The following is a 25722-nucleotide window of genomic DNA, read 5'->3' on the forward strand; positions in this document are numbered from 1 at the left end:
TCAAATCCTTTCCAGCGCGAACGTTCTAGAAGGCCTTGAATGTCATACATACGAAGAGAATAGTGCTTCTACTGCTCACTACACTGAGTTGTGACATTATAAATACTCTGCCATTTGGGGAACATGGAACTTTAAGGACTCACTCAGCTGTTTAGCACTCATATTAGCTACACAGTTGAATACTAGCAGTCTAGATGATATGATGGGTTCTGACCTTGTCCTATTAAGAAATGTGTTGGGGCGCCTGGGTGGCTCAGTCTGTTTGGCATCTGACTCTTGATTTTGGCTCAGGTCATGATCTCAGGGTTTGTGAGTTTGAGCCCGGAATTGGGTTCTGTGCTGACATTGTGGGGCCTGCTTGGGATTTAATCTCTCTCTCTCTCTCTCTCTCTCTCTCTCTCTCTGTGCCCCTCCCCTGCACATGCACACTCTTTCTCACACTCTCAAAATAAACTTAAAAAAGAGAAATGTGTAATCAGGGGCAGGGTGGCTCAGTTCGTTAAGCACCCGACTCTATTCCAGCTCAGGTCGTCATCTCACAGTTCATGAGACTGAGCTTCACGTTGGGTTCCGTGCTAACAGCACAGAGCCTGCTTGGGATTCTCTCTCTCCCTCTTCCCTGCTCTCTTTCAAAATAAATATTAAAAATGTGTTACATTTATGGCTATTAAAAAACCCAGGTGCCATCCGTGCACTTGTACCAATGTGAGATGATATTTTCCAGGTTTTGTCACAGGTATTTCAGAATGTTAAGATAGAAACATCACCAGTAAGGTGATAGGGAGGTCATCCTCTTCACCATACAATATTTATAAAAATAATTTGGAGAATGTCTAACCAAATGTATCCATGTCAAGTTTACATGAATTCCATGCTTGGTAAATGTACTAAACACATTTGTTTAAAGTTCTCCTTTACTGTGTCCAGAGTAAACGAGACACTGGCCACACTGATGGCCACCTAAAGCCCTTTTTAGCAATGGGGAGGGAGGCCATATTGGTATATTCACCCAGAAAATTGGAGTTTAAGAAAACAGGAACACTTCCCAGTAAAGCAACATAGTGGAAAAAAAAAAAAAATCATTTTCACAGCTATGCCTTTGCAATGGTGAAGAATGTAATTTTCATTACAATATGACTTTTAAATAAGGTTTTGAGGAACTAAGAACTGCCTCTTCTATGTGAGAAAAATGACGATCAGTCCAAGGACTAAGTACCATTTAGTGCATCTGGAAATCTTCAACCATGATTCTAAATGTATTTAATGGAGTAGGATCAAGAGAGATTTCTGGGAAGAGAGAGACAGAGAGAGAGGGGAAATAAGAATGGCAGAAAAAATGTCTGTGTTAAAACAAATATGCAAACATTATTTTGTGAATGTTTGAATGATTGTCTAATACAAAATCTCGAAAGGGATGACATTTCTTGAGTTTGAGTCAATCAGTTCAGAGTTTAATCAGAGAAGTGGTGAGCCACGTTGTTTGAGATTCATGTGACATTTCCTGGGAGAATTAATAATGCTGATACATAAAAGCCCCTCTTCTCTTGAGGACTCGAGAAGGGAATAGAGAGGTGATCTCCTCTAAGTGTCAGCCACAATAAGGCTGGGCAGTGGGTGGCTTTCTAAAGTGACTGGCTTTGCTCCCTTACTCTTCCTCCAACGCCAATGCCCAAAGTCCAAGGGTGGAGGAAGCTCTTTTTCCAGAATTCAGCCTTTTTCTGTTTCTCTGTGAGCACTGTCACCTTCCCAGGCACTAAAGCCGGGAGTGATCAATTAGGAGAGTCAACAAGTCTGCAAAATCCAGGCCAGGAGATGACTAGGGATTTGTTCTCTCACCTCTCACCTGGACTGTTGTTTCACATCAAATCTGACTTTGCTTTATTCATGAAGACCCAAATCTATCAGATTTTATGTCCTGGAGAAATATGTATTCCTTTTCACTGTATGCTTCCTCTGCAGTTTTGTGGCAAAGGGGAACATACTTTTTAATGTTTTATGGAGCTGATCTATTTTATTCAGACACCTCAGAACATAAGATCACCTCCCTGGGCAGGCTTGGGAATTCCCATGGTGTGGTCGAATTGACTCTATTCCTTCTCCCAAATAAAAATGATCCCAAAAGACAAATGCAAACTCTAGGTACCATAGCTCTCATGTTGTGTCAACAAGTTGAAAAATGACAGGTGATACCCAGCCCAGGGCTTGGAACATGGCGAATGTTCGATTAGTGTCTGAGTATGTAATAACACCACTTGCTAGTGTACCAGTTCTCTTTCATATGAAGGCAGAAAATAAATCCGTACTATTACAGGGGGAAAAAACTGCCCTGAGCAAGGAAGAACCTTCTGGAATGAAAGCTGTATAAAAATTAAATGATTTGGGAGACAGTGATCCTTCTGTCATTGGTGGTTTTAACGAACTCCTGATGTCCCCGAGTCAGGGAAAGGGCAGAGGTGAGGCTAGGTGGTTCAAACTGCCTGCTGACTCTGAGTTTCCGTCATCATAAAGGCAGCAAGCTTGCTGGGCCACAAGGAAATCTGAAGGCATTAAAGGCCATAGGGCAGGGTTTGCATTGCCCCAGACCCCTCTCAAGTTAACAGCTCAAGATTTTATAATGCCTCCCAACTATACATGAAATGGAGAAAGAAGAGAGTGAGAAAGTTAGTTAAATAGTTTAATCAGAGCAGTTTTCCAATTCTAAAATTAACAAGCAGACTTGTAATAAAAGAGCTCCAATGTTTGCAAAATGATCTTGCTTCCATTCTGAATCTGTCTTTTTATTTGTAAAGATAAGCATTACATTTAAAAGGACTCAAAATGGAGTGACTGGTAATTATCACCCGTGGTTTTTGATGCATCTGATGAACTCCCTGAATGGATATTGCTTCAGCTTTGATATTAAAAAAATGGCCGGACAAGAAGTCCTTAATCAGCAACTGATCACAGGTGGCCAAAAGAAAGAGAAAAACCCAAAACTACTGTCAAGTTCATAACGTATCACATTGTTGGTGGATGACACTGGCTCCAAATATACAATTAAGCCCACGACACTTTATTACTATGAGTAGAATTATCATGAAAGGTCTCTCACGTTCATCAACTTGCTTCTGGAGGTTTTCTTTGTTCTTTTTAAACTTGCATAATAAACATGCAATGAATTATTTCTTTTGAAAGTGTATTTTTTTTTTTTTTTTGCAGTCTTTGTGTTTTCATACAAAGATTTCATAAAGTCGCAGTGTTGCACCAGAGCATTACCAAAATAAGAGCACGATCACATGGGGAGGGTAAATGTGAATTTAGTGAATGAGAAGAGCCTCCTCTCGTCCTGAGACAGGCCACCCGTCTTTTTTTTTTAAAAAGGTGCACGCAAACTGCTTTTCTTACCCTCCCCCACCAGAGAAAAGAATAAAGGGAAAAAAAAAAAAAACACAAAATCAATCTGAGAAAAAAAAGATCGACATGAAGAAAATAAAGATGTTTTTTTTCATGCACACATCTTCTGCATAGCTCAACCCACATATAGTAAGGCACTATTTCCCTTCGTAAGTGGTGTCCACGGCAATCTCTTAAGTGCTACAGTGCTCTGTGACCATTAGAGAGTTCCTCTCAGTATGGTGAAATAAAGGGGCCGGATGAGTGTGGCTGTCACGCGTCTCTGTGACTGTCCCATAGCTCAAGGGGACTTCCAGGAGTCTCAGAAGGAAATCGGTCCATTTGCGTTATGACTGAGAGTGTCCGAAATGGTGTCCTTTCCAGAGTTCCTATGTTGTCTGTGTATGAATTTAGAATATTCTTCAGTCTTTATTCTCAAAGAAAATACACAAGGTGGGGGGAAAAGCACAGTCGGGTCTTCAGAAACAGAGTTCACTGCTCCCAGAAAGCATATAATGCTGGCAATTCACAAATTCAGCAGGATGTCTCCAAGAGAGCAGAGAGAAAGAGAGACAGAGTCAGACACAGAGAGACCGAAACAAAGAGTGAATGTGTATGTTTTGGTTTTCAGAGGTGACCGGAGTCTGAGTTTAATTTAGCTGGTCTTCATACTGTTTCCGGAAACAATCCCCTGCTGGGAAGAATTCCCAGCATCTTTCTTGATACATCTTCCAGACATAAGATTCCTGTAAACGTAAAGGAAATGTATTAACATCATGTCTTTCCCCAGGATCTGTGCATTACCACAAAATACAAGATAAAAACACACATTTGTTGCATATATATATCACATACCCATGTAACTGTGTAAGTGCACATAATCACATGATTCGAAAAGCCCAAATTCATCTAGAGAGTGCCTAGCTATACCAGACCTCATATATTTCTATTAATAATCCATCTTCATCTGGACCATAATACAATGATGATTAAAAACACTATTTGTGGCATATGATTTTATGGGTTCTCTTAAGGAAATATTATTAATTGTATCCTTCAAATTCAAACTGCTAACAATCGGAGGTGAATATTTGTGGAGGGAGAATTTCAAATACTTAACGAGAACCGTAGATATTTCATACACAATTATTTTTAATTGATCCTAATATTGTGGACTGGAACTCATCTGAAACCATCTGCTATCTGATTAAGCAATCAAGGACATTATACTTAACAGAACACAAAGCCCTGCATTTTCAGCTAATTAAAAGCTTACATTTTTTATGTGAACTTATGATTTTACTTTCTCGACAAAAGCAATCTTTGCACGCTCGTCTGGGATAACAGGAATTTTTTGTTAAGATACTATATCTGAAAGTAATCCCAACTCTTCAGGTTTAATGCACACATTTTCCCCACCATGTCCATATTCTCTGTCACTTCTTTCAGAAGACGGTGTATGGTCACTGTTTACCTACCTGTCCCGTGTGCTCTGTTTCATCTTTGTTTATGAGATACATCAGAAAAAACCTACAGATACAGAGAGACGAATCAGAAATGGGTTGTATGGAAATGTCAGCGTTCACAGATACTTCTGATCTGGCTACGGGCTAACTGCACACTGTTGGCAGAGCAGAGAAACGTATCAAAACTGCAAGGCAAAAGACGCCACGGGAACCAAAAGCTTAACCATTTTTAAAAAGTACGTTTTCAAAGTAGCTACAATGTGGGCGTGTGCAGATCAAGTTATACCTCTCGGGAGCTGCTGTACATCAGGTTTCGTGTCAGATCGCACTTAGCCACTCATGGGGCAGGAATCACAATCCCCATTTAGAAAAGCAGGGATTAAAAAGTTCAAATAACTTGCCTAATGTCCCACAGTTGTGAATGCCGAAGCTTGCTTTTTTTCTTTTCTTTTTGCTACAGTGCTACTCTGCCTCTCTTCTGTTTGATAGCAAAATTGGGTTAGAAACCAAGAATAATTTTTTAGCAAACTGCAGCTAGGGCTAGTCCTACAGCAACAGCCAGATTTCTATGTATTAAAAAAAATGCAACTTTGAATCATGTTAGAACACAGTGCCTAAAGAGGATAATTGGGCCTAAAGAGATCTGTATGTCCTCAGAAAATGAAGATGGAGATTCCTGAGTCCCTAGGAGGCATCTGGAGTCTGCCTTCTTGAAATGGGAAACACGGCCAAGGCTCTCTGAGAGGCTGAGCATGTATTTCGCTTATCATTTTGCACCTTTCCATTTCGTGTTCTAGAAGGTATCATTCACATGAAGGGCTGCAAGTTCTTTTCTTATCACATACTCGTCTGATACCACACCACATACCAGGTACACATACCTCCTGAGGACAAGGGGACCGCTAGCTGTGGGTCTTTCTCTCAAAGAGATAGACGAAGCCTGAGTTCAACAGTATAAAGAAAGGAAGCTATGTCTCTTCTGCTTCTCAAGCTTGCTAACGGGGGGGCACTGGCGGGTATAAGGAGGGGCTGGAGAGTCTGAGTCAGGCACACTCACAGGTAATTGGCCAGGTTGTGTTCCTGTAAAGTGTGGGTTTCAAAGCCATGTGGCACTGTGTCGAAGTAATCGTTGCCTATCCCACAGATGAAACATTTGGTCTAGAAGACAAAGGGAAATATTTACATGTCAGATTTCAGAAAGCAAAACAAAGGAACACACAACTCGCCACTTAGGGGGCAGCTGCTATGCTTACTCGATGTTTGTAGAAGATCACGACAGAAGGCTGTGCCAAGCACACGAACGCTAATTTAACTGTTGCCACAACTATATCTGGCTGGAGGTTTAAATGACATAGGTACCAGCAACAAGTTCACATGTAGGAAGAAGCGTACAGGATCACGATGGCCGAAAAGCACGGTCTTTTCCTTATTTCCTCCAGCTTAAGTGAGAGTGCCCAGACTTAGCCATCAGTCTTGTTCATGACATTAACTCGAGTTATGTAGACGGGACTCAGTGTGCCCTCAGCTGAAACTACCAGCTTGGTACCTACTGGAACAAAGTCTGATGACCCAGGGGAGGGGGGAAAGGTCCAGATTACTCCCATCTGGGGAGAGCCAAATCAAATATCAAGCTGTGGGGTGTTCGATCAATGACTGAGAGAGGGTCTGCCACGGGCCAGGCACTGAGCTAAAGTGCAGAATTAACCAATGAACAGTCATCATCAGAACTTTCTACTCCAGGAATGAGGCGCCTGCTCTTTGTGCCCCTCGCTTGTTCTAACCAGATCTCTCAGAGCAGCACCTGCTTAGGGCCGTGGTGTGCAGGACCAGCACACAAAAGCTAAGGAGAAGCAGGCCTCCCGTTTCATTATGAGAATTTCACATGTATCAACTCAAGCAAATGTGATAGTTATTGCCCTCGTGTGGCTCCAGATGCTCATCGTGCTTGCAAATTAGCAACTGTTTAATGCCATCGGAGGCATGTTTATGATGCCTTAGATTCTAGGGCCTGGACTCGAGACGATTAAGGTAATCTATTCAATTCCCTCTGCCTTATTGATCAACAACTGTGGACAGCAGGAAGGCCACATTCAGAAAGGCAACAGGTCTTTTTACCATTTGATGTCTTGACTAACGGGCTCATGCTTCGCAGCTTCACCCACGAACCTGCCCCTCCTCTGTGTTACTTATCGCTGTGACTCTGGAAACCTGGGTAGCGTCCCCGCTTGCTCCAAACACCTCACCTCTGCATCTGGACAATCACCCGCTGCTTGTCATGCCAACTCCTACGTACTGCTTGAATCCATCTGGTTCCTACATCTTCGGTGGACGTCTTTCGCGAGAGCTTCATCAACTGCCTAAAACATGCTCCCAGCCCACTTCCCTGCCCCTGATCTTGTTAGTTGCTGATGCACTGCCAAACCCCATCACCTTACTTAAAACCCATTTCTGATTTTCCACAGGCTGTACGTTACACTATACATCTCTCCACTGAGTTATTATAAAGGGTTCAACACACCGCTCTGCAATTTCCTGTTCACTTATTTGTCAGTGAATCCATCATTCTGAATGGGTGGTTCTCCTCAGGGAGCAGGAGACATTACTGTTTGCACGCCCCCGGCGTCCGCCATGTTTCCTGCCTACCACACGATACGCGTTGCCCGGATGGAAAGCGGGCCGAGGAAGTCACACATCGCTCATGCCCTTTTCCTACTTTCTCCCACGGCCGTGATTCTTTGATAAAGACAGTAGGAAAAATGAATGCCCACAACAACAACAACACAGCTGAGTCAGACGCGGCAAGACTCACCTCCATGTCTTCTTTGACTTGCTCCTGTTGGTCTCTTAGCTCTCCAAAAGCATCAATAATTAAACCTGGTGTTAAATAAAAACACACTCGAATCTTTATCAACCAGAGAATGATAATGAAGCTCACAGCCCCGTGGCTAGTCCTCCCAAGGAAAGAGAAAATGTACAGCCAGGTTGGGAGAAGTCGTGAGTGAGCACACACTTGATACTCCTCCTAGGGCAGCAGCGTTATCTCTTGGGGGGCAGAAGCACAGCGGGTACTGTGCTTACCCCGTCCCCGAGAAGGGGGTTTCAAAACAAAGTGACAGGGCAGGAAAAACCGCTCGTTAACGTGGCACATGCACCTGGTATGTTAGCCGACACGTTGTTCCAAGAAAGAACAACAGAGATTTCTGGTGGCAAAGCGCAGGAAAGTCTACTGACAACATTTTCGGGTACCGATTTGGAAATCAGACGTTACCATGAACTGAGGAATCTGCCTCCACTCATTCTCGTTACGCGTTCCTCACAAGTAAACTTGCCGGCCCGTTATTAACTGTGTCAGCCAGGAGCTAACTGCACCGCGTTGTTTCCTCTCAGCTCGTTTCCCTCCTGTGACTTACTGGCTGCACATCTTTTTCCGAGTGTTTTATGAGTTTGCTCTCTTATAAAATATGTTATCGTTACACTCAGTAAAGACAAAAGGATGGATTATGAATCTTGTCGACTTGTTCGTGTACTTTACTGGAAACAAAAAGTACCGTTTTGTGCCTGCAGAGCTTAGAGGATAATAACACATTTATAGACATTTAATTCAAGCCAGGATAAACGTATGAACAGAAAAAGGTAGCAAGAGTGATTTTTCTGAGGGAGAAGAACACCACATTCCAAGTTTCCTTAGGGTAAAGGGAAGAACTGGTAAGTTAATATGGCTCTCTGGTTTTTATTTATTTATTTTTTTAAGTTTAACTTATTTATTTTTGAGAGAGACAGAGACAGCATTAGTGGGGGAGGAGCAGAGAGAGACAGAGAGAGAGAGACAGAGAATATCCCAAGCAGGCTCTGTGCTGTCAGCCCAGAGCCCAATAGAGCTCAAACTCAGGAAACCATGAGACCATGACCTGAGCCAAAACCGAGGGTTGGACACTCAGCCGACTGTGCCACCCAGGCACCCTGATGGCTTCTCTGGTTTCAACTGAGGGCTCTGGGTCCAGAAACTTGGGTTTGGATTCCAGCCCTGACACTTCTTGACTGTGCACTTTGGCCAAGTTACTTAGACGTATTATGGCTCAGTTTCTTCAAATGTAAATAACACCACTATTTTCACAGGGTGCATGAAGGTAAAATGAGTTAATAACATGTGCCAGGCACATAGCAGGTACTCAACGATAGCCTTAGGATTCTTTATGAGGCATCAGATACTGTGCTGAGTACTCACATGTACATCACTTCTTTTTTTAAAAAAAAATTAAAACAATTTTTTTAATGTTTATTTAAAAAAAAAAATTTAATGTTTCATTTTTGAGACAGAGAGAGACAGAGGGGAGGGTCAGAGAGAGAGGGAGACACAGAATCTGAAGCAGGCTCCAGGCTCTGAGCCGTCAGCACAGAGCCCTACGCGGGGCTCGAACTCACGGACCACGAGATCATGACCTGAGCCGACGTCGGCCGCTTAACTGACTGAGCCACCCAGGCACCCCTCAAAAGGAGTTAAATGGCTCACCCACCCAACATTATAAAGTTAATAAGTGGCAGGGCAGAAAGTCACAGCAAAGAAAGTGCTCTTTCCATTAGGTAATGGGAAAAGAGTCCAGAGAAATCTGTATCCGACTTCCCCCTTACCAGGGCCCCCTTTGATACCCCCCTATAGATTTCTAATGGAGAAACACTGAACAGAAAAGTTCTCGTTGCCTTTTTACAGATAGCACTTGACATTCTGACCTGCCCTTAAGTGTTAACTTGAACAATAAATGGCTCAAATTCTAGATCCTCTTGAACTCCAGTGAGGAGGATGCTCACCTTGAATTATGGCCAAGAGGATGACAATCACGAAGAAGAAGAAGGTGATGTCAAAGATGATTCGATAGATCTCATATTCGTCGCCTGCTGGGTCTTCGATTTCATCGCCGATACCCCCTCCGGCACGTACCCCGACGTACATGTGGAACATGTAGCACTGGAAAAGACAGACACAGTCACTTCCTGGAGACGCTGCCCATCTGCACATTGAACAAAGTTGAGGCTCTCTCTCTAGCTGCTAATCCTCACTCTGGAAACTGACCATCTCTGCCTTCTACATTGCCTCTTTTTGTTTCAGCGTTTGTGGTTATGATGCAAACACGTGGCTCTTACACTCTGCTGTCCTTTGAACAAAACTCGACACGACACTCTGCCTCGCACCTTCTGTCACACTTTGCAGGGGATGAAAAATACCTCACTAGCATCTGGCATAAGGTAATCCCATTAAGATCACATTAAGGCCCACAAAGCTATATTTAATCACACTGCTCTTTTTTTCTTTTTCTTTGATCAGAACAGACAGAGGAGAGAGGAAGGAAAACCTCAGTATTTAATAAGATGGAATCTCAGAAATTAAGCTAGGAAAACACCAGACCCAATAACGCCATCCCCTCATCCGTCATGTATGGAATACGATGCTGAAATGTTTCTACTCTAATGTGTACAAGAAAGAAGACAGAGGGGAGAAGCAAGGAGGAAATAACAGCTCATTGTTAAGAATCTGAAACATTAAAGCAACCAATTAGAAGGAGAGCTCCAAGCGCCCACTGCAGAAGAGGGCAGGGTCTCTCAGCCTCAGTGCCGTTGACATTTAGGGCCGGATAATTCTTTGGATGGGATCTGTCTCGTGCATTGTAGGATGTTTTAGAAGGATCCCTGGCCTCTACCCACTCAATGCCAAGAGCACCTCATTGTAGATAACCAAAAACGTCTGCAGACGTTGCCAAGCGTCCCCGGGAGGGCAAAATCGCAACAGCTGAGAGCCAGTGGCTGCAAGCGTCAGTGTTTTATCTGTTTTCAGGATAAGGGCAGACTCTCCAGGTCGGGGCCTCAGATTCAGGGACGCTTCATCCCTCTCCACTGATGGGCTGCTGCTCCCGAGTACCACCCTGCACTCTATCCATGCCTGTCAGATAAACAACTCCCGATTCTAGTTCTTGGTTTGCATTTCCTTCCCATCTTAAACAGTTATTTCCCTTTCTTATCCCATTCCTTTTCACCCTCAGGTAACAAGCCTTCCTCCACGAGGCCTTCTTAGACTGTTTCAGACACTCCGACTTACCCAACTGATGTCATCCGTGAGTACAAAACACATTTACCCACCATCTGCCTTAACGAAGGGGCAAAGGCTTTGACACAGTGTCTTCACTTGGGGAGACACCACAATCCCCTGGTCATCTTCTACATTTCTGGCCACCCTTTCTCAGCCTCCTTGGCCAGTTCTTCCTAGAGGAATGTCCCCACCTTCACAGTTAAGTACCATCTCTGTGCCAATGACGTACACTTTTTTTCTGTTTACACCTTGGGTCTCTTTCCTGAATTCCAAACCTGTACCTACCACTTACCTAATTTTGATGCTTCGTGATCTGTCTCACTGCACTGAACTGGCTTCATTACAAGAAGAATGACTTTGGTTACTGCTCTATTATCAGGGCCTAAAATAATGTCCAGCACATGAGAGGAACTTACACATCACTGGGGCGGAGGGGGGGCGGTGAATGAAGAGTGAAAAGTCATGACTGATCGGTGTTCTCATGGAGACTTCACTGTCTCAGCCCATGAACCTCAGATTCTCAGATGACCCCAAAGAGCACAAAGGACAGGCAGCAAGTTGGCCCCAAAATGCTCATAGTTCAACAGCTAATATAGTGATAGATGCAGCACACAGAAAGTGTCCTGGAGCGGATGCCTGGAATCTAATGATCAGAACCGAATAACGACTGGGTCACTCAGGAAGGAGGTTTGTCAGTCTGGCACACAGTGAACGAAGAGGATCAGAGGGCGGCTCTGTCGCTGCCCAACCAAGAACCATCTGGGGCTCAGGTAAGGGGTCTCTCTCACAGACAGGCCAGAAAAGTCATTTTTGTAATGTTCATTTATTTTTGAGAGAGACAGAGTGTGAGCGGGGGAGGGACAGAGAAAGAGGGAGACGCCGACTGTGAAGCAGGCTCCAGGCTCTGAGCTGTCAGCACAGAGGCCGACGCGGGGCTCAAACTCACAGATCGCGAGATCGTGACCTGAGCTGAAGTCGGACGCTTAACTGACAGAGCCACCCAGGTGCCCATAGAGTTTTTCTCTAGGGAAGAGAATGCGTTCTCCTGCGGCATGAACTCTTACGAGTAGGATGTTGGTGTTCTGACTCATACATCTGACTCTTAGGAGCCTGGTTAATGTGAGTCTGTCCTCAAGAGAATGTTTAGTTTCCAGACATGCACAGTTGAAGATAGGACCATGGAATGAGGCTAAATTACCAAAGCAAATGTCTCCTACTTCTCAGGTCTCCTGTCAGCCATCTAGCAACATCCATGTCTCTCTGCTCACCTTCATTCTGTGAAAGCTCTGATGCTGACAAAAGGGCTCCCACCATATTTCAATAATAGACTCAGGCCATGCTGAAAAGATAGGCAGTCTTACGCATTGGATTGTTTAGGCTTAGTAAGCTACCAGATTTTAAAAGTATAAAATTCCAGGTTCACCTGTGGGATGTTGATACTGATTTTCCCAACCTTAATCTCACTACCTGGTTATCCCCAGATATAGCAGGTGGGTGGCTAGAATATGCGGTAGGGTGGTGAACATCCACCTACGTAGGGCTGTCAGGCTTTTAGTTGTCAGATGATCATTCTGCTCCTGAAAATGGAAAATCTCTCATTCACCTTCCTTTTCACAGGAGCAGCTTAAACCTGAACATCAGAGTTGGAGAATGGAAAGCAGTAATTCTGGGACACAAACCCATATACTTTGTTCAGAGAATCTGAGTCATGAGGAAGGAAGGTGCCTGGTGCTACCAACACTGGGAATACGCAGTCAGTTATTCTCCAAATTTAATATTCTATGGTTTCTCCCCTACCCACTCATCTCCCGAGTGGATTCATTCCAGGGTTAATCACTATTTATGACAGCTTTAGGAAATACTGAGGAGGGACAGTTTCTGGTGGAGTAGTGAAGATCTTTACGAGATCTTTATCCTGACCAACCCCCCCCCCCCAAAAAAAAATAGGGGGAGAAATAAAAGTGGAAAGAGAAAGACAGAGACAGAGACTGGCAGAGATTACTTGTTGGGAGGGTAGGGTAAAATAAGTAATTTAGAACAATCCCCTGAGCTGGGGATCGTACTTCCCTAGGAGTAACTCGTTCTCTCAACCACCTGGTAAGTTTTTCCCAAAAAACACAACAGGTCTGGACACCTTCCCTGCAGTTTCTGACTTGGGATATGAGGGTGGCCTCATTGAGCTGCGGTTCATAAAGGGATGCCCTGGTGAGTCCTGGTGAAAGGACCACCCCTTTGGAGATGAATGTCTTTATATAGGCCAAGTCAGTCTCCCTGGCTAGTTAGCTACAATCATCTTTTTGCCTGGGGCTTTGGAACTTTGGATCATTTTGCACTTTCTCCTTGTACATTCTTGGAGAAGAGGTTCAAATTCTCTCAGGATACTGATGGTTTAATTAGATTCTCAGGCTTAAAACACCATGATCCTAAATAAATAAGTAAAAAAGAAAGGAAAGGAAGGAAAGTGTAGGAAGGAAGGAAGGAAGAAAAGGGAGGGAGGGAAGGAAGGAAGGGAGGAAGGGGAGGAGGGAGGGAGGGAAGAAGGAAGGAAGGAAGGGGAGGGAGGAAGGAGGAGGCAGGTGGTAGGTGGGCAGGCAGGCATGTAGCATCACAGTCTAAAACTGTAGCTACAGCGCCACCTGCTGTTAGGCATGAAACACTGGCAGGTGAACCACATCGCTGTGAAAACCTAAAATGTTCCTAACATATGCCAGGAAACTACCAGAAGCAATGAAGGCACTGGAAACTCAGATGTTGCCGAGAAAACAGGGCATGAGTGAAGAAAACCCATCTCAAGCAAACAATCCTCGACTTCACCCTGTGAAGACTAATTGTTAGAGACGGATGTAAACAAAAGATTCTCTTTTGAGAGATACACGCAAGATATTAAGCGTGACCACTTCCTACGCCGTACTTCTGTCTTGCTAGCTGCTGGGTTTTGCTAAGCCTTGACTTTTAACGAGCACTACTACAAGTGAGCAGTTACATTTTAAATGTTGTCGGCTTGTTCAAACCTTGCTGCACAAGTATTAATAAGAGGCAAATTAAAAGGGGTTTTGAGACCAACTATTGTAAGGTAAATCTAGGTGATGTGGCCTCTGATGTGATCGTTTTTAAGAACAATCAGCTGGATACGAGCATGTGCAGAGCTACACAGACTCCTGTGTGCCTGATCCACCTGGCAGAAGTATGGGAGCTGAGATGTTGTTTGTGGCTTGGAATTGAGTTTTCTCTTTTGCAAGAAGACACATCTAAGGTACATCCTCATGATGCCCCCAACCTCACCCCACCCAAAGGCAAGGTACAAAGCTTACCGTTATGTGTAGAGCTAGAAACACCCAGAACAGACCTGGTTGTAGGTAGTCTCACTGGTAGGGGCAGAAATCCCTTAAACTGGACAAAATCCAGGCTCTAGCTCAGTCCTGAGGCCACGGTCGAAACATCAAGAAGCCTTATTTCCTCACCCTAAAGTGAGGCAAACTTCTCTACCTCTTCCCTACACATCCCATGCAACTAGGTCATGCCAACCAGGTAAAGGCAGTTCGTTGTCTTCCTAACTCACTTGTTGTTCAAACCATGCCTGGATTCCTGTCAATTTCATTGGTTGGTAAAATTTACAAAAGCAATGGAAACTCATACCAAGAGTGATGTTCGAAATGTAGTCATCCAAGGATACTATCAGCATAATTGAATAGGGTCAAACATGACTCATGACATTAGAAGGAGACACCTGGATGTTTCAGGGGTCTTATTGTGGTAGGAGGGGGGCAAGTGAGGCCCCGCCATTCCCAATGCCAACTCAAAAGTACTACCTGAAGTCATCCTGACTTTCCAGCAATCTTCAGCGATTCAGCGGGCACCACACCCTCTGGCAGTGAATCACCTTGCTAAACTTTCTGACTCAACCAAGGTGGACTTTGAGATTTAGAACCATGGGGGAGGGGGTGCTTCTGGAAGAGAAATGAATCTCCCTGGAGTCACAACTGTCTGGTGTTAGTAATGACTGACTCCCTTTTGTGCCTTGTTGACTCCTCCAGCTGTCTGCTCCCCTCCCTGCCTCGAGCCAGCTGCTACCCCAAGTCTTGAAGTCACCGGGTAGAGAGGCAAGGTGGGTATTAAAGGCACCTCTCACAAGAGGAGATGAAGGATCCTTACTGGCGGTAAAGTGTCACATGTTTAGTGACTCTGGGGGACGTCACTACCAGTGACGAATCCCTTACCGTGTAAGTTTCTTCTCTCCCTAACCTGTAGTCCTACTCCCTGTAGGAACCCTTGTTAACAGTGTCCCATGTATTCTTCCAGAAACACCGTGTACATATTCTAGTGTATCTAATATGTACATTCTAGCATGTGTATGTGTGCACACAATCAGGATCTTATCATAACACTGTTCAAGATCTTGCCCCCCCTTCCCCACTGAAATGCAATCTGTATGTCTTTCTATATCAGCATGTGCAGATTTGTCTTATTTTTAAACAACTACCTACTTTTCCATGATAGGGATTTGCCATAGTGGGTTTAATCGGGACTCTATTGATATAATTTAGATTATTTCTAATTTGTGATAGTAGCAAGTATCCTTAAACCCACAGGAGCATATTTGGAAACAAACATTTAAATCAATACAATCAGTGGAACTGACAAGTCAGAGGGTAAGTACAATGAAAAATGTGATGGATATTGCAAACTTTCTGTAAAATCATTGTCTTAATTTGAATTCCCTACAAGTGTTCATGAAAGTGCCAGTTTTTCCATCGATTCAACAACTGTGGGTATTAACAAACTTGAATATTCTGCAAACCTGATAGATATGAAATGGCAGTTGATTGATTTGCATTTCTTTAATCTTTGTCAATTTGTAAGCTGACTGAATTTTACCACGAGCTGATTGTTCCTTTTCCTATTGGTTTACTTCCTAGTGATGTGATTTAGTACTTAGTAAGTTAAGGACACTGGCCCTATGTTAATATTTTTCCTAGTTTTTCATTTGTCTTTAAGACATCGCTTAGTGTTGTTCCTTTTTAAAGTAATTGTTTAGGACCCCATGCATCTTAGGTTTTATGACACACTTAGAAAGACCTTTCCCCATTTAAAAATTATTATTATTTCAAGGACGCCTGCGTGGCTCAGTCAGTTAAGCGTCCGACTTTGGCTCAGGTCATGATCTCCCATGATTCATCTCGCATCAGGATCTGTGCTGACAGCTCAGAGCCTGGAGCTTGCTTTGGATTCTGTGTCTCCCTCTCTCTCTGCCCCTCCCCTGCTTGTGCTCTGTCTCTGTCTCAAAAATAAATAAGCATTAAAAATTTTCTTTAAAGAAAATAAGTAAAATTTTAAAAATTGTTTATTATTTCAAAAGTCAAATTGTTATAATTTTTATTCTTTTCTTTTTGCATTAAAATATGTGTCCCATTCAGAATTTATTTTGATTTAAAGAACTAGGTTGGTATCAATTTTTATCAAAATTTCCCCAAAAGCATATCCATGGTACCAATACCATTTACTGAATTCTTTTTCATTTCATGATTTCAAAAGCCACGTTTTATCATACTTTTAATTTCCCAGTGTATCTGCATGTATTTCTAGACTCTCTATTCTGTCCCACACATGTATCATTCTCTAGTACAAAACCTGCCTTAAGTATTAGTTTTTAAAACATTAGTAGTTCCCTCTCATTACTCTTTTGGGTGTTTATTTTTTCTAGAGTAATTTTACTGTCACTTTGTTGGTCTCTTACACCACTAACCCCAGCTATGTAGGTATTTTAATTTGGTGCTCAATGAAGAATTCATCTCCTTTCAGCTAGAGGTACATATTTCCAATCTAAGGTCTCACCTGTAATAACTTCTGATTCGCCAATATTAGACGGGCAGGTTAAGGAACAGGGGTAGAGCAATATGAAAGCTTGGACATCCATTGATTTTAAAACCAAGACCAAAAGGGTAATTTATGCTAAAGTACTGAATATTTAAGCAAAACCTAAGAGTTCTAGTAAAAGATCTAATTTTGGGCTTCAGTGATGTCAGTTAATATCATGAAAGTACACAGATAACTAAGGGTTCAAAATACTCTCCAAGGAAATAATTTTAACCGCTGTCCTGGAATCTATGAACCAATTCAGCTAAAGCGTTTATATTAATCCTTCCAGCTCTAAGTCCTTTATGCAAAAAATCTGATTATCAGGCTGGTACGGCAGATGTAAAAAAATGGCAGAAACGGTCCTTTACATTCTGCAAAAGAATGAAAACTGTTGATTCTTTAAAGAGCCACACAATTTTTTTACTGGGTACGCTATTTTCTATTCTGCAAGGTTAAAGAGTAACTACACAACCACTCATACTGAAGAAGCAGGAGAAATTTTCACTCATATGAGATCAAAGTGTATGAACTTACCGTTAGCATATCATCACATTTCATATCCGGTGTGTCACCATCTTCACTTTTATTGTAGAATTTTCGGAAAAAGTTGAATGCCACAACAGTATATAGGTATACAACAACAGCTAACAAGCCAACAGTTAATACAAGCTGGAAAGCAATGTGACACAGAACATGCATTAGAAATGCAAGGCATATATGACTGGCATGTTCAACATCAGTGTGGGAGGAGAGAATTCTATGAGCACATACCTGGATTTATTGACTAGAAACTAATGGGATCCATACCTCACACCATACCTTTCTTACCCCCCTCTGTGGGGAAATTTATTTCCATATGCTCTTTATTTTATCAAGTGGTCAGACTGTTTTATGCAAAAGTTGGCTACTTAATTGGTTAATGAATGCATACTACAGCTGGAATATGAATAAACTCTGATTGACTTTCACATCCAAATTGATCATAATATGTATGTGCTGAAAATAAGAATTTCACCAAGTTGGTGAAAATATATTTCTGGTTATATCACAGAAAATCTAAACACACTAAAATGCATTATTTTTTGTGTCTACTTCCTCTAATTACAATGAATCCCTATGTTCTTGACCATGGCAGCATATATTAAGTCCTTCAAAAATAATTTTACAATTATCTGGAGAAAATATGTTATCTGAATAGAGGGCTTAATTCACTTCTGTAAATGAAGTACAATGCCACTATAAATTTCTGCACATCTTATTATGAGGACTATTAAGCTCTCTATATTTCTGTAAGTCAAAAATTGATATCTCAAAAAGAAGGAATAATCCTCCCAAAATTTTAGAAGTGAATTGAAAGCAAGCCAAACCTTTTGTGTGAAAATACACAAGAGATTCAGAATCTCCAGTTCTTTAAATATGTCAGGGGCTCAATACTATGAATGAATAAACACTTTTTGCTGATGTCATAGTCACATTCAAAAGTTAGAGTGACATATAGAACAACAATGTGTTGAAATTTAGGAAACTAAAAATCATGATAACTGTTCATATGAACTTAACTATGGACATAGTTCACGTGTTTGGGGGGACATGGATTTAAAAATATGCTGAATTACAAAATTCTGGAAAAGAAGGACTCTGTTAAGCCAAATAACGAATATAGAATGTGTTACTCCCAGTAGACAGGTGATAGCGAATGAATCAATAAATATATGCTTCTATAATGAGTTTATGAATAATTAAAGTTTTCACATTACAACTGGGCTCCATTAAAACATAAATTGATCTTCTGGAACTAGGCCAGTATGTAAGTCCTTGGAGTATGACCTTGTCAAGTATGAAACATTGTGATTCTTTCTGTCCAATTTAAAAGTGGAGAAAAGACCACATGATCTCCAATTTTTAAATGTCACATCAAATTAAGAACGCAGCATCTTGTGTTTTATTACTATTGTAACTAGTGCATCAGGATTCTGAAACACATTTCAGTTCCCTCTGGTATCAAATGGAGTAAATATCATATTAGGAAAAATTTAACTATTTTCCGCGGTGTTTTGTATGTGCCGGGGCCTGTGCTAACACCTCCACATTTATGTTCTTATTTCATTTTCTCAGAAACTCCAAAAGGTAGGTACTTTTATTGTACTCATTTTACACAATGAATTGAGATTTAAAAATGTTAAATCAGTTATCCAAGGTCACACAGTGAATCGGTCAAGCCAAGACTTGAATGTAGGTGTAGGGGACTCTTGAACCAATATTCCTCATGGTTTGTAAAAAAAATTAAAAAATAAAAAAATAAAAAAAGTGCATATCCTCCATTCACAAAAATCTTTAAAACTATATGTTGCCATTGGAGGTTGGGTTTTATTTTTATTGGTGTATTTTTTGTTTTTTTGTTTTTTTGTAGGAAGTCAAAAAAAAATCAACTTTTACCTGCTTGCCATTGTGAGTTACCGATGACAAGATGGTTCTCAGTGTCTTGAATCCCATGGCAATGTCAAGAAGATGAGCAGCAAAAAAAAAGTTGTTATAGTGTCCCAGAATGGACATAGTCATATACCAGGCCAGGTAGAGGAAAGACTGAGAAGACAAACGAGAGGGAAGCATATCAGAAACCAGAAGGAGTGACTGTTGTCCAAAGCTACTCTGATTTCATTCCATTATAATCACTTCATTTACTTTACCTTCTTAGTCTGTCTGTTTATTTAATTCGAATCAGTTCTATTGGTTTATGTATTTTAGTGTTATTTAGCTTGTTCTCAGAGGTTCAATGTCTTTCTCTCCTTTATATCAGAGAGGCTGTTCTTATGTATCTTTCTATAGAGAGAATTTTACTGACCTAATACTCGATAGCAAGGTGTTTTCACCTTGGCACTACTGAGAGTTTAGACTGGATAATTCTCTGTTTTGGAGGCTGTCTGATGCACCGTAGGATGACCAGCAGTGACCCTGATCTCCACTCACCAGATGCCAGCCGTGACCATCAAAGATGTCTCTAGACATTGCCAAAAGTCACCTGGAGGACAAAATTTCCCCCCTTGAGAGCCCTGCTCTACACTCAACCAAAGAACCAACCAACTATCCTTCCCTCTTTCGTTTTTCATTTACTCACTCTCTAAATCAGTGTTTGTGGAGACCTACTAGTTGTAAGAAATTATGTGTGGTATTTTATTAACCAAGCATCTCACTTTATGTGAGCCAAAACAAGTCTAGAAGAAAATGCAAATACTACTTAATGTCACCGAAGGCTATAATAAACCTAATAATACAATTGGTACTATCTGTAGGAATCTTGTTTATAATCAATGTAAGAGATTCGCTTTACAGAGGTTAGATGTATAAGTGTATATACTTTTTGAGGGGAGGAGAATAAAAAAAGTAGAATAAAAGATACTGAGATCATGCTTGCTTTCTGGATTAGGGTCCTTGGGCATAAGAAATGTTTTGCCATTGGAGTCAAGAGCTACCCATTTTGGGAAAGGGAGGAAACCTTCATTTTGACTAGAATATATCTTAAGCTTTAATAGAGAACACAAACAAGACAAAGGGGGCTGAGGTGGTATAAATCATCTTTATGGGCAGTTCAGGGCTGAGGTTAGACATCGGGTGGAAGAAAGCAGTACTTGAAAATAGACACCGAGATAAGACTACGCAGAATGTGCTGAGGAGTGACAGTTTGGTTTGAGAGTGGGCTTCTGTTTCAGAAGATGAGGCTGGAAATGTATGGCGGGGTTGGAAGGCCTTCAAGCCAAGTTAAGGGATATGGGCACACCCCACAGGCACGGGAGAACCCCTGGAGCATCATACGGAACAATGGTATGTGAAAAGCAGCATTTTATGAAAATACCGTCTTGTATCTTTGCACATACAGTCTCTGTTTTTATTCTAGCCAGACTCTTGATAAGTAGGCAATCTTAGCCCCAAATTGACAAATGAGGAAAGTGAGCTCACTCCGGTCAAGCTACTTTCTCAAAGAAGATGTAAGTGGCAGAGCTATTGCGTTAGGACACTACTGGCCAACCCCACGGGGGAGGTTATAAGAGGCACGACTATCAGCAGAACTGGCCAGAGAATGACAGAGGGCAGGAAAAGGATCCAATTGGGCACATAACTGAATGCATATATTAGAAGGAGAAGGAAAAGGAGTCCAAGCTGGTCACCTGGACATAGGTAGCAAGAAGAACAAAAACACTAACAGAAAGAGGAAATGGTGGACAGGGGGACTGCGTTTAGCAGGGAAGAGTGAGGAGAGGAGAAGATGCATTTGTCACAGGACATTTGAATGGACACACCCAGCAGGCTATTAAGAAATGAAAAGGCTGAGGAGAAAGGACAAGTGTGTGGACACAAGATGAGTAAGGAGATGAGTAAGGAGACTAATATAGGTGATCAGGGGAGCCAAGGATACATGTATAGACGACACAGGTGCTGTCCTTAGATAGCCGGATTTCGCAAATAAAAACACAGGCTGCCCAGTTACAGATAAACGTTAGGTAAAGAATAAATAATTTTTAGATTATGTTCCATGCAATATTTGGGATATACTCACATATAAATATAAATATATAAGTATGTATATTGTACATTGTTATATTATAGATATAAAACTACCTATATTTATGTATAGGTATGTATACATACCTATATAAAAATGTAAATATAATATGTAAATAGTTAGCTGTAATTAAAAATTTTTTATAATGTTTTTTATTTAGTTAGTTTTGAGAGAGACAGCAGAAGCAGAGGAGGGGCAGAGAGAGAGAGAGAGACACAGCATCTGAAGCAGGCTCCAGGCCCTGAGCTGTCAGCGCAGAGCCCAACGCGGGGCTTGAACTCATCTGTACTTCATCTGGTAAGCCTAGCTGTGTTTCAGACAGAAACCACACTATTGAGGACTGAAGACATGTTGACAAGTAGCTGGCCAAACAGCCATGAAACTACAGGTGGATGAATAATATATCAGAATAATATAACAGAAACAAGTCTGAAGAAGTCTATCCACGCCCAAATGCTCTGGAGGCAAGAAAACTAGAGCAAGATACGTATCTTGCATGACACAGGTACTGCGGCATATAAGGAGGTCAAGGAGGATTGACCTTAACTAGCAAAAGCCAAGATGGCCGGGCTACCTGAACAGAAAACATCAGTGCTAGAGATGAGGTGGTTTCCTTTTAATTTGAGGGAGTTGCTTCCATTATTAGAAATTTGCTGAAGGCATTAACAGTTGACAATTCTAAAAGATACTCACAAGACTTGTTTTTGAGATCTTTGGAGAGTTGTCTAAAAGACCCAGTATTCCGGGCCCGTGACTGGGTACGATAGGGGTGGGGATAGAGACAGGAGAATTTGGGGGGTGTCGCAGGTCTTTAGGAGAACAGAATTCCCACTCACTGTAAAAGTCACTGCTAATTAGAGTGTGATTTTGAGACTAAGTGAGATGTGCAAGGGAGACAAAACCAGAGGAGGGTCTAGGACTAGGCCTTTGGATTTGCTTGTAAGTGCACCTTCGCAGGTGTGTGAGGATTGTAGGAGGATTCTGAACCAGCAGGAGGAGACAAACATTTGTAGTTGATCCATTCAGCAGAGTTTCAGGACTGTCCCTAGCAACTTCCCATAGAGAGCACATGGGAGCATGAAAACCATTGATAATGATTTTTTTAAACTGAAAATTCTAAGTCAAAAATGTCAAACTATTGAGCAAGCCAGGGTAGTACAATGTGATCGTCCGACCCGACGGTCGGTGGCTTTTGGTGAATTTTTTTCATTATATTTGGATACAGACTTGGGCTATTAGGCTCTTTGAGAAAAGAAGGATCAATCAAGAACAAAAACCAAAAAAAAAAAGAACAAAAACCACAATAATTTAATGCACTTAATTTGGGGGAAACTTAAATTTATCACAATTAATGTTTTAAAACTGTATTTATTTAGAACTTCCGTTTTAACATCTAGGAAACTTTGAACTCATTACCCAACTAAAACCTAAATGAAAATACATGTGAATTTTCATCTCCGTTTCTTTTTCTTGCATAAATATATTTTCATGTTAATCTTTCAGCTATTGAAAGAAATGGATTGAGAGACGGGGGCTAATTAATCACATATTTCCTTGGGTCATTCTCAGATAGTGGTCTGTATTAAATCAATTGCTGTCTGACTGACTTCCCTAAATCACGGACTCTGCCTGCCGGATCCCAACAGACTTGTCTAATCAGAGCGCACCGTCCTTTGTGGTAATGAAGCGGGCTTACGTTGTCCGTGAAGACGACTCCTAGTTTCCACATCTGATACTTCACATCAATAGAGTTCAGTCTGGAAAGACAAAAAAAGAAGGATTTGTGGATATGCGTGTGAAGCAAAGACCCGGGGGCTTGCAAGAGCCTGCTGCCATTCTTTCCGTGGGATGAAACTGGCAACCATCTCAGGAAATTAGTTCCATCCAAAGTGTCAAGGGAATCTGGAACATCTGGATGACGTGTTCCAGAATCCTGTAATGCTTTTTTAGTGGGATCTTGGAAAACAAAACAAAGATGCAACTTCTATTATTTAAGATTAGCACTTTCTTTTCCTGCATTAAATATAAGGTAAAGCCACTTGTTATGTGAGAATGATTTCTGGAAACTATGCTGCTACATTAACCAACATGTGTGCATCCCAAGTTTCCTCGCTTTCATTATACATTTGTAATTGCATTCTGACAGAATAATTTTTACTTAGGCTGATAAAAACTTGCATAAACATCCACATTCACTTTACAACTAAATTTGCCAGCGAAAGGGCTCTTTCATCTTGTTTGTGTTTCCTCTTGTTTTCAAAAAAAAAAAAAAAAAAAAAAAAAATCTCTACCCAAGAAGGCATTCACCTTTTCCCCTTGGTTCCCAAATTACCTTGTAGACTTACTACAATTTCCCATTTGTTTGGTAGTTGCGGGTGTGCAGGTATCTACGTACATTTATGCCTTTCTCCCTAGTCTGCAGACTCCCTAACACCAAGCACATTGTATCATACATGGAATATCTCTCAATAAATGTGCTGGGTGAGTAAATCTTAGCATAAATATTCCTGATCTTTGTAGATTAAATACATACATAGTAAAACATACTTTCTAACTTTAATTTTTTTTAGAGCTGCCCACTGATTCATGTGCTAGAAATTATAACTTTGTTAGCCTAATATTCTAGGTAATTGATATGATAGGATATAAAATATGAGTATTCTTTTCAAAAGGGCTTCTCTATATTTACTGTTTTACATGTTATTTCTTTAGTCATTTTTTTTAGGAAGGCCAATCTTAAATTTCAAGTGGTAGGATCAGTAATCGCTAATCAAAATGGACTTCTTAGAGACTTCTCCCCCAAAGGTTACTTTTTAATTTACCTTAGCCTAGGAGTTTTTATCTTAAGGAAATAAAGTTATCTTTGAGCTAGAATCAATTCTATTACTAGAGATCATTTTTTTAAAGTTCTGTGAATATTTAAAATGGGTTTCAATACAAGGCTATTTTTTTCTTTTTGTTTTTTAAAGTATATTTATTTATTTTGAGAGGGACAGTGTGTGTGGAAAGGAGGGGCAGAGAGAGAGGGAGAATCTCAAGCAGGCTCCATGCTGTCAACACAGAGTCCTATTTGGGGCTCAGACTCGTAAAACTGTGAGATCATGATCTGAACCAAAATCAAGAGTCAGATGCTCAACCGACTGAGCCATCCAGGCACCCCAAGACTATTTTATCTTAAATTTAAAAAGCCAAAGAGAAAAAATAAATAATGGGGTAATTTGCATGAGAGCATGGTTATTTCCCATGAAAGCAATCTAAAACAAAATAAGTGTTTCTATCAGGATGAATGAATGCCCCATGGCAGTTTCTTACTTTATTTAAAAAATGGTTATTATTTTTCCTTCCTATCAAACATTAGGGTAACAAGTTTGCTGTCAGCATCGTGAAGCAGCATACCCTTTTGGTGGCGTAGGACACTCTTTTCTCACCAATCACGACAGTACTCCTGTTTGGGTGGAGCTGACCCAACCCCTAGGGATGGGCCAAAGCTGGTCTAGGCCAACTGGGCACGCATTCACCTGGCCACAGAGCTTGGTTCAGGGGCAGACCATAAGCCAGAAGCTGAAGAGTTTTGCTAGATGGTTTTGAGATACAAATCCCTCCTCTTTTCCCATGAAGACACAAATGAAAAAGATGCAGGTTTTCTGGGTCCTGGCAGCCATTCTATCCCCAGGAGGTAATCTGGCTACCTGTTTGTTTGACAAGCCCTACATATCTGATTGACAAATAAAACATGCACAAATAGATGAATCATCCTTGTACCCAAACATTCACATTAAGATAATATTAATATGCAAACCAGATAATGTTTTAAAATTTGATCTTTGTAAATGTTTTAAATAAAGGAACAATATATGTAATTCTTTTTCCTAGTTATGGACATTATTTACTAGAAATTTATTCTTCTAATTTTATTATCCATATTTATTTTTTATTTAATTTTTTTTCTGAGAGAGAGAGAGAGAGAGAGAGAATCTTAAGCTGGCTCTACAGTCAGCACAGAGTCCAATGAGGGGCTCAATCCCACAACTCTGGGATCATGACTTGAGCCGAAAGCAACATTCGAATGCTCAAATGACTGAGCCACCCAGGTGCCCCTTCATATTTAAAGGTATTAATGCCATATTAATTTCTTGGCACTTTGCCAGGGGTCAAACTCGCAAACATTTCCTATGTAAAAAAGTGGAAAATTCCACTAATTTAAAACTATTTGTTCAGGGGCACCTGGGTGGCTCAGTCGGTCGAGTGTCCGACTTTGGCTCAGGTCATGATCTCACAGTTCGTGAGTTGAGCCTGGAGCCTGCTTTGGATTCTATGTCTCTCTCTCTGCCCCTCCCCCATCATACTCTGTCTTTCTCTCTCTCAAAAATAAACATTGAAAAAAAAATTTT

The 25722-nt window shown here is 41.3% G+C and overlaps 1 protein-coding gene across 1 annotated transcript in view; it reads right to left on the reverse strand.

The window, feature by feature from the left end:
* Positions 1 to 2517: 2517 nt before the first annotated feature.
* The window catches only part of RYR2 (ryanodine receptor 2), a 765551-nt gene continuing 742346 nt past the window's right edge, over positions 2518 to 25722 (reverse strand). The window contains exons 98-105 of the mRNA XM_042907783.1: positions 23028 to 23088; positions 19210 to 19356; positions 17308 to 17442; positions 9645 to 9801; positions 7648 to 7712; positions 5896 to 5996; positions 4851 to 4902; positions 2518 to 4118 (exon numbers count right to left, since the gene is read on the reverse strand). Coding sequence (XP_042763717.1) covers positions 4023 to 4118; positions 4851 to 4902; positions 5896 to 5996; positions 7648 to 7712; positions 9645 to 9801; positions 17308 to 17442; positions 19210 to 19356; positions 23028 to 23088 — 814 coding nt within the window. The 3' untranslated portion in view covers positions 2518 to 4022. The remainder of the gene's footprint in view (positions 4119 to 4850; positions 4903 to 5895; positions 5997 to 7647; positions 7713 to 9644; positions 9802 to 17307; positions 17443 to 19209; positions 19357 to 23027; positions 23089 to 25722) is intronic.

Source organism: Panthera leo, chromosome D2, assembly GCF_018350215.1.
Source record: "Panthera leo isolate Ple1 chromosome D2, P.leo_Ple1_pat1.1, whole genome shotgun sequence".
Classification (NCBI taxonomy): domain Eukaryota; kingdom Metazoa; phylum Chordata; class Mammalia; order Carnivora; family Felidae; genus Panthera; species Panthera leo.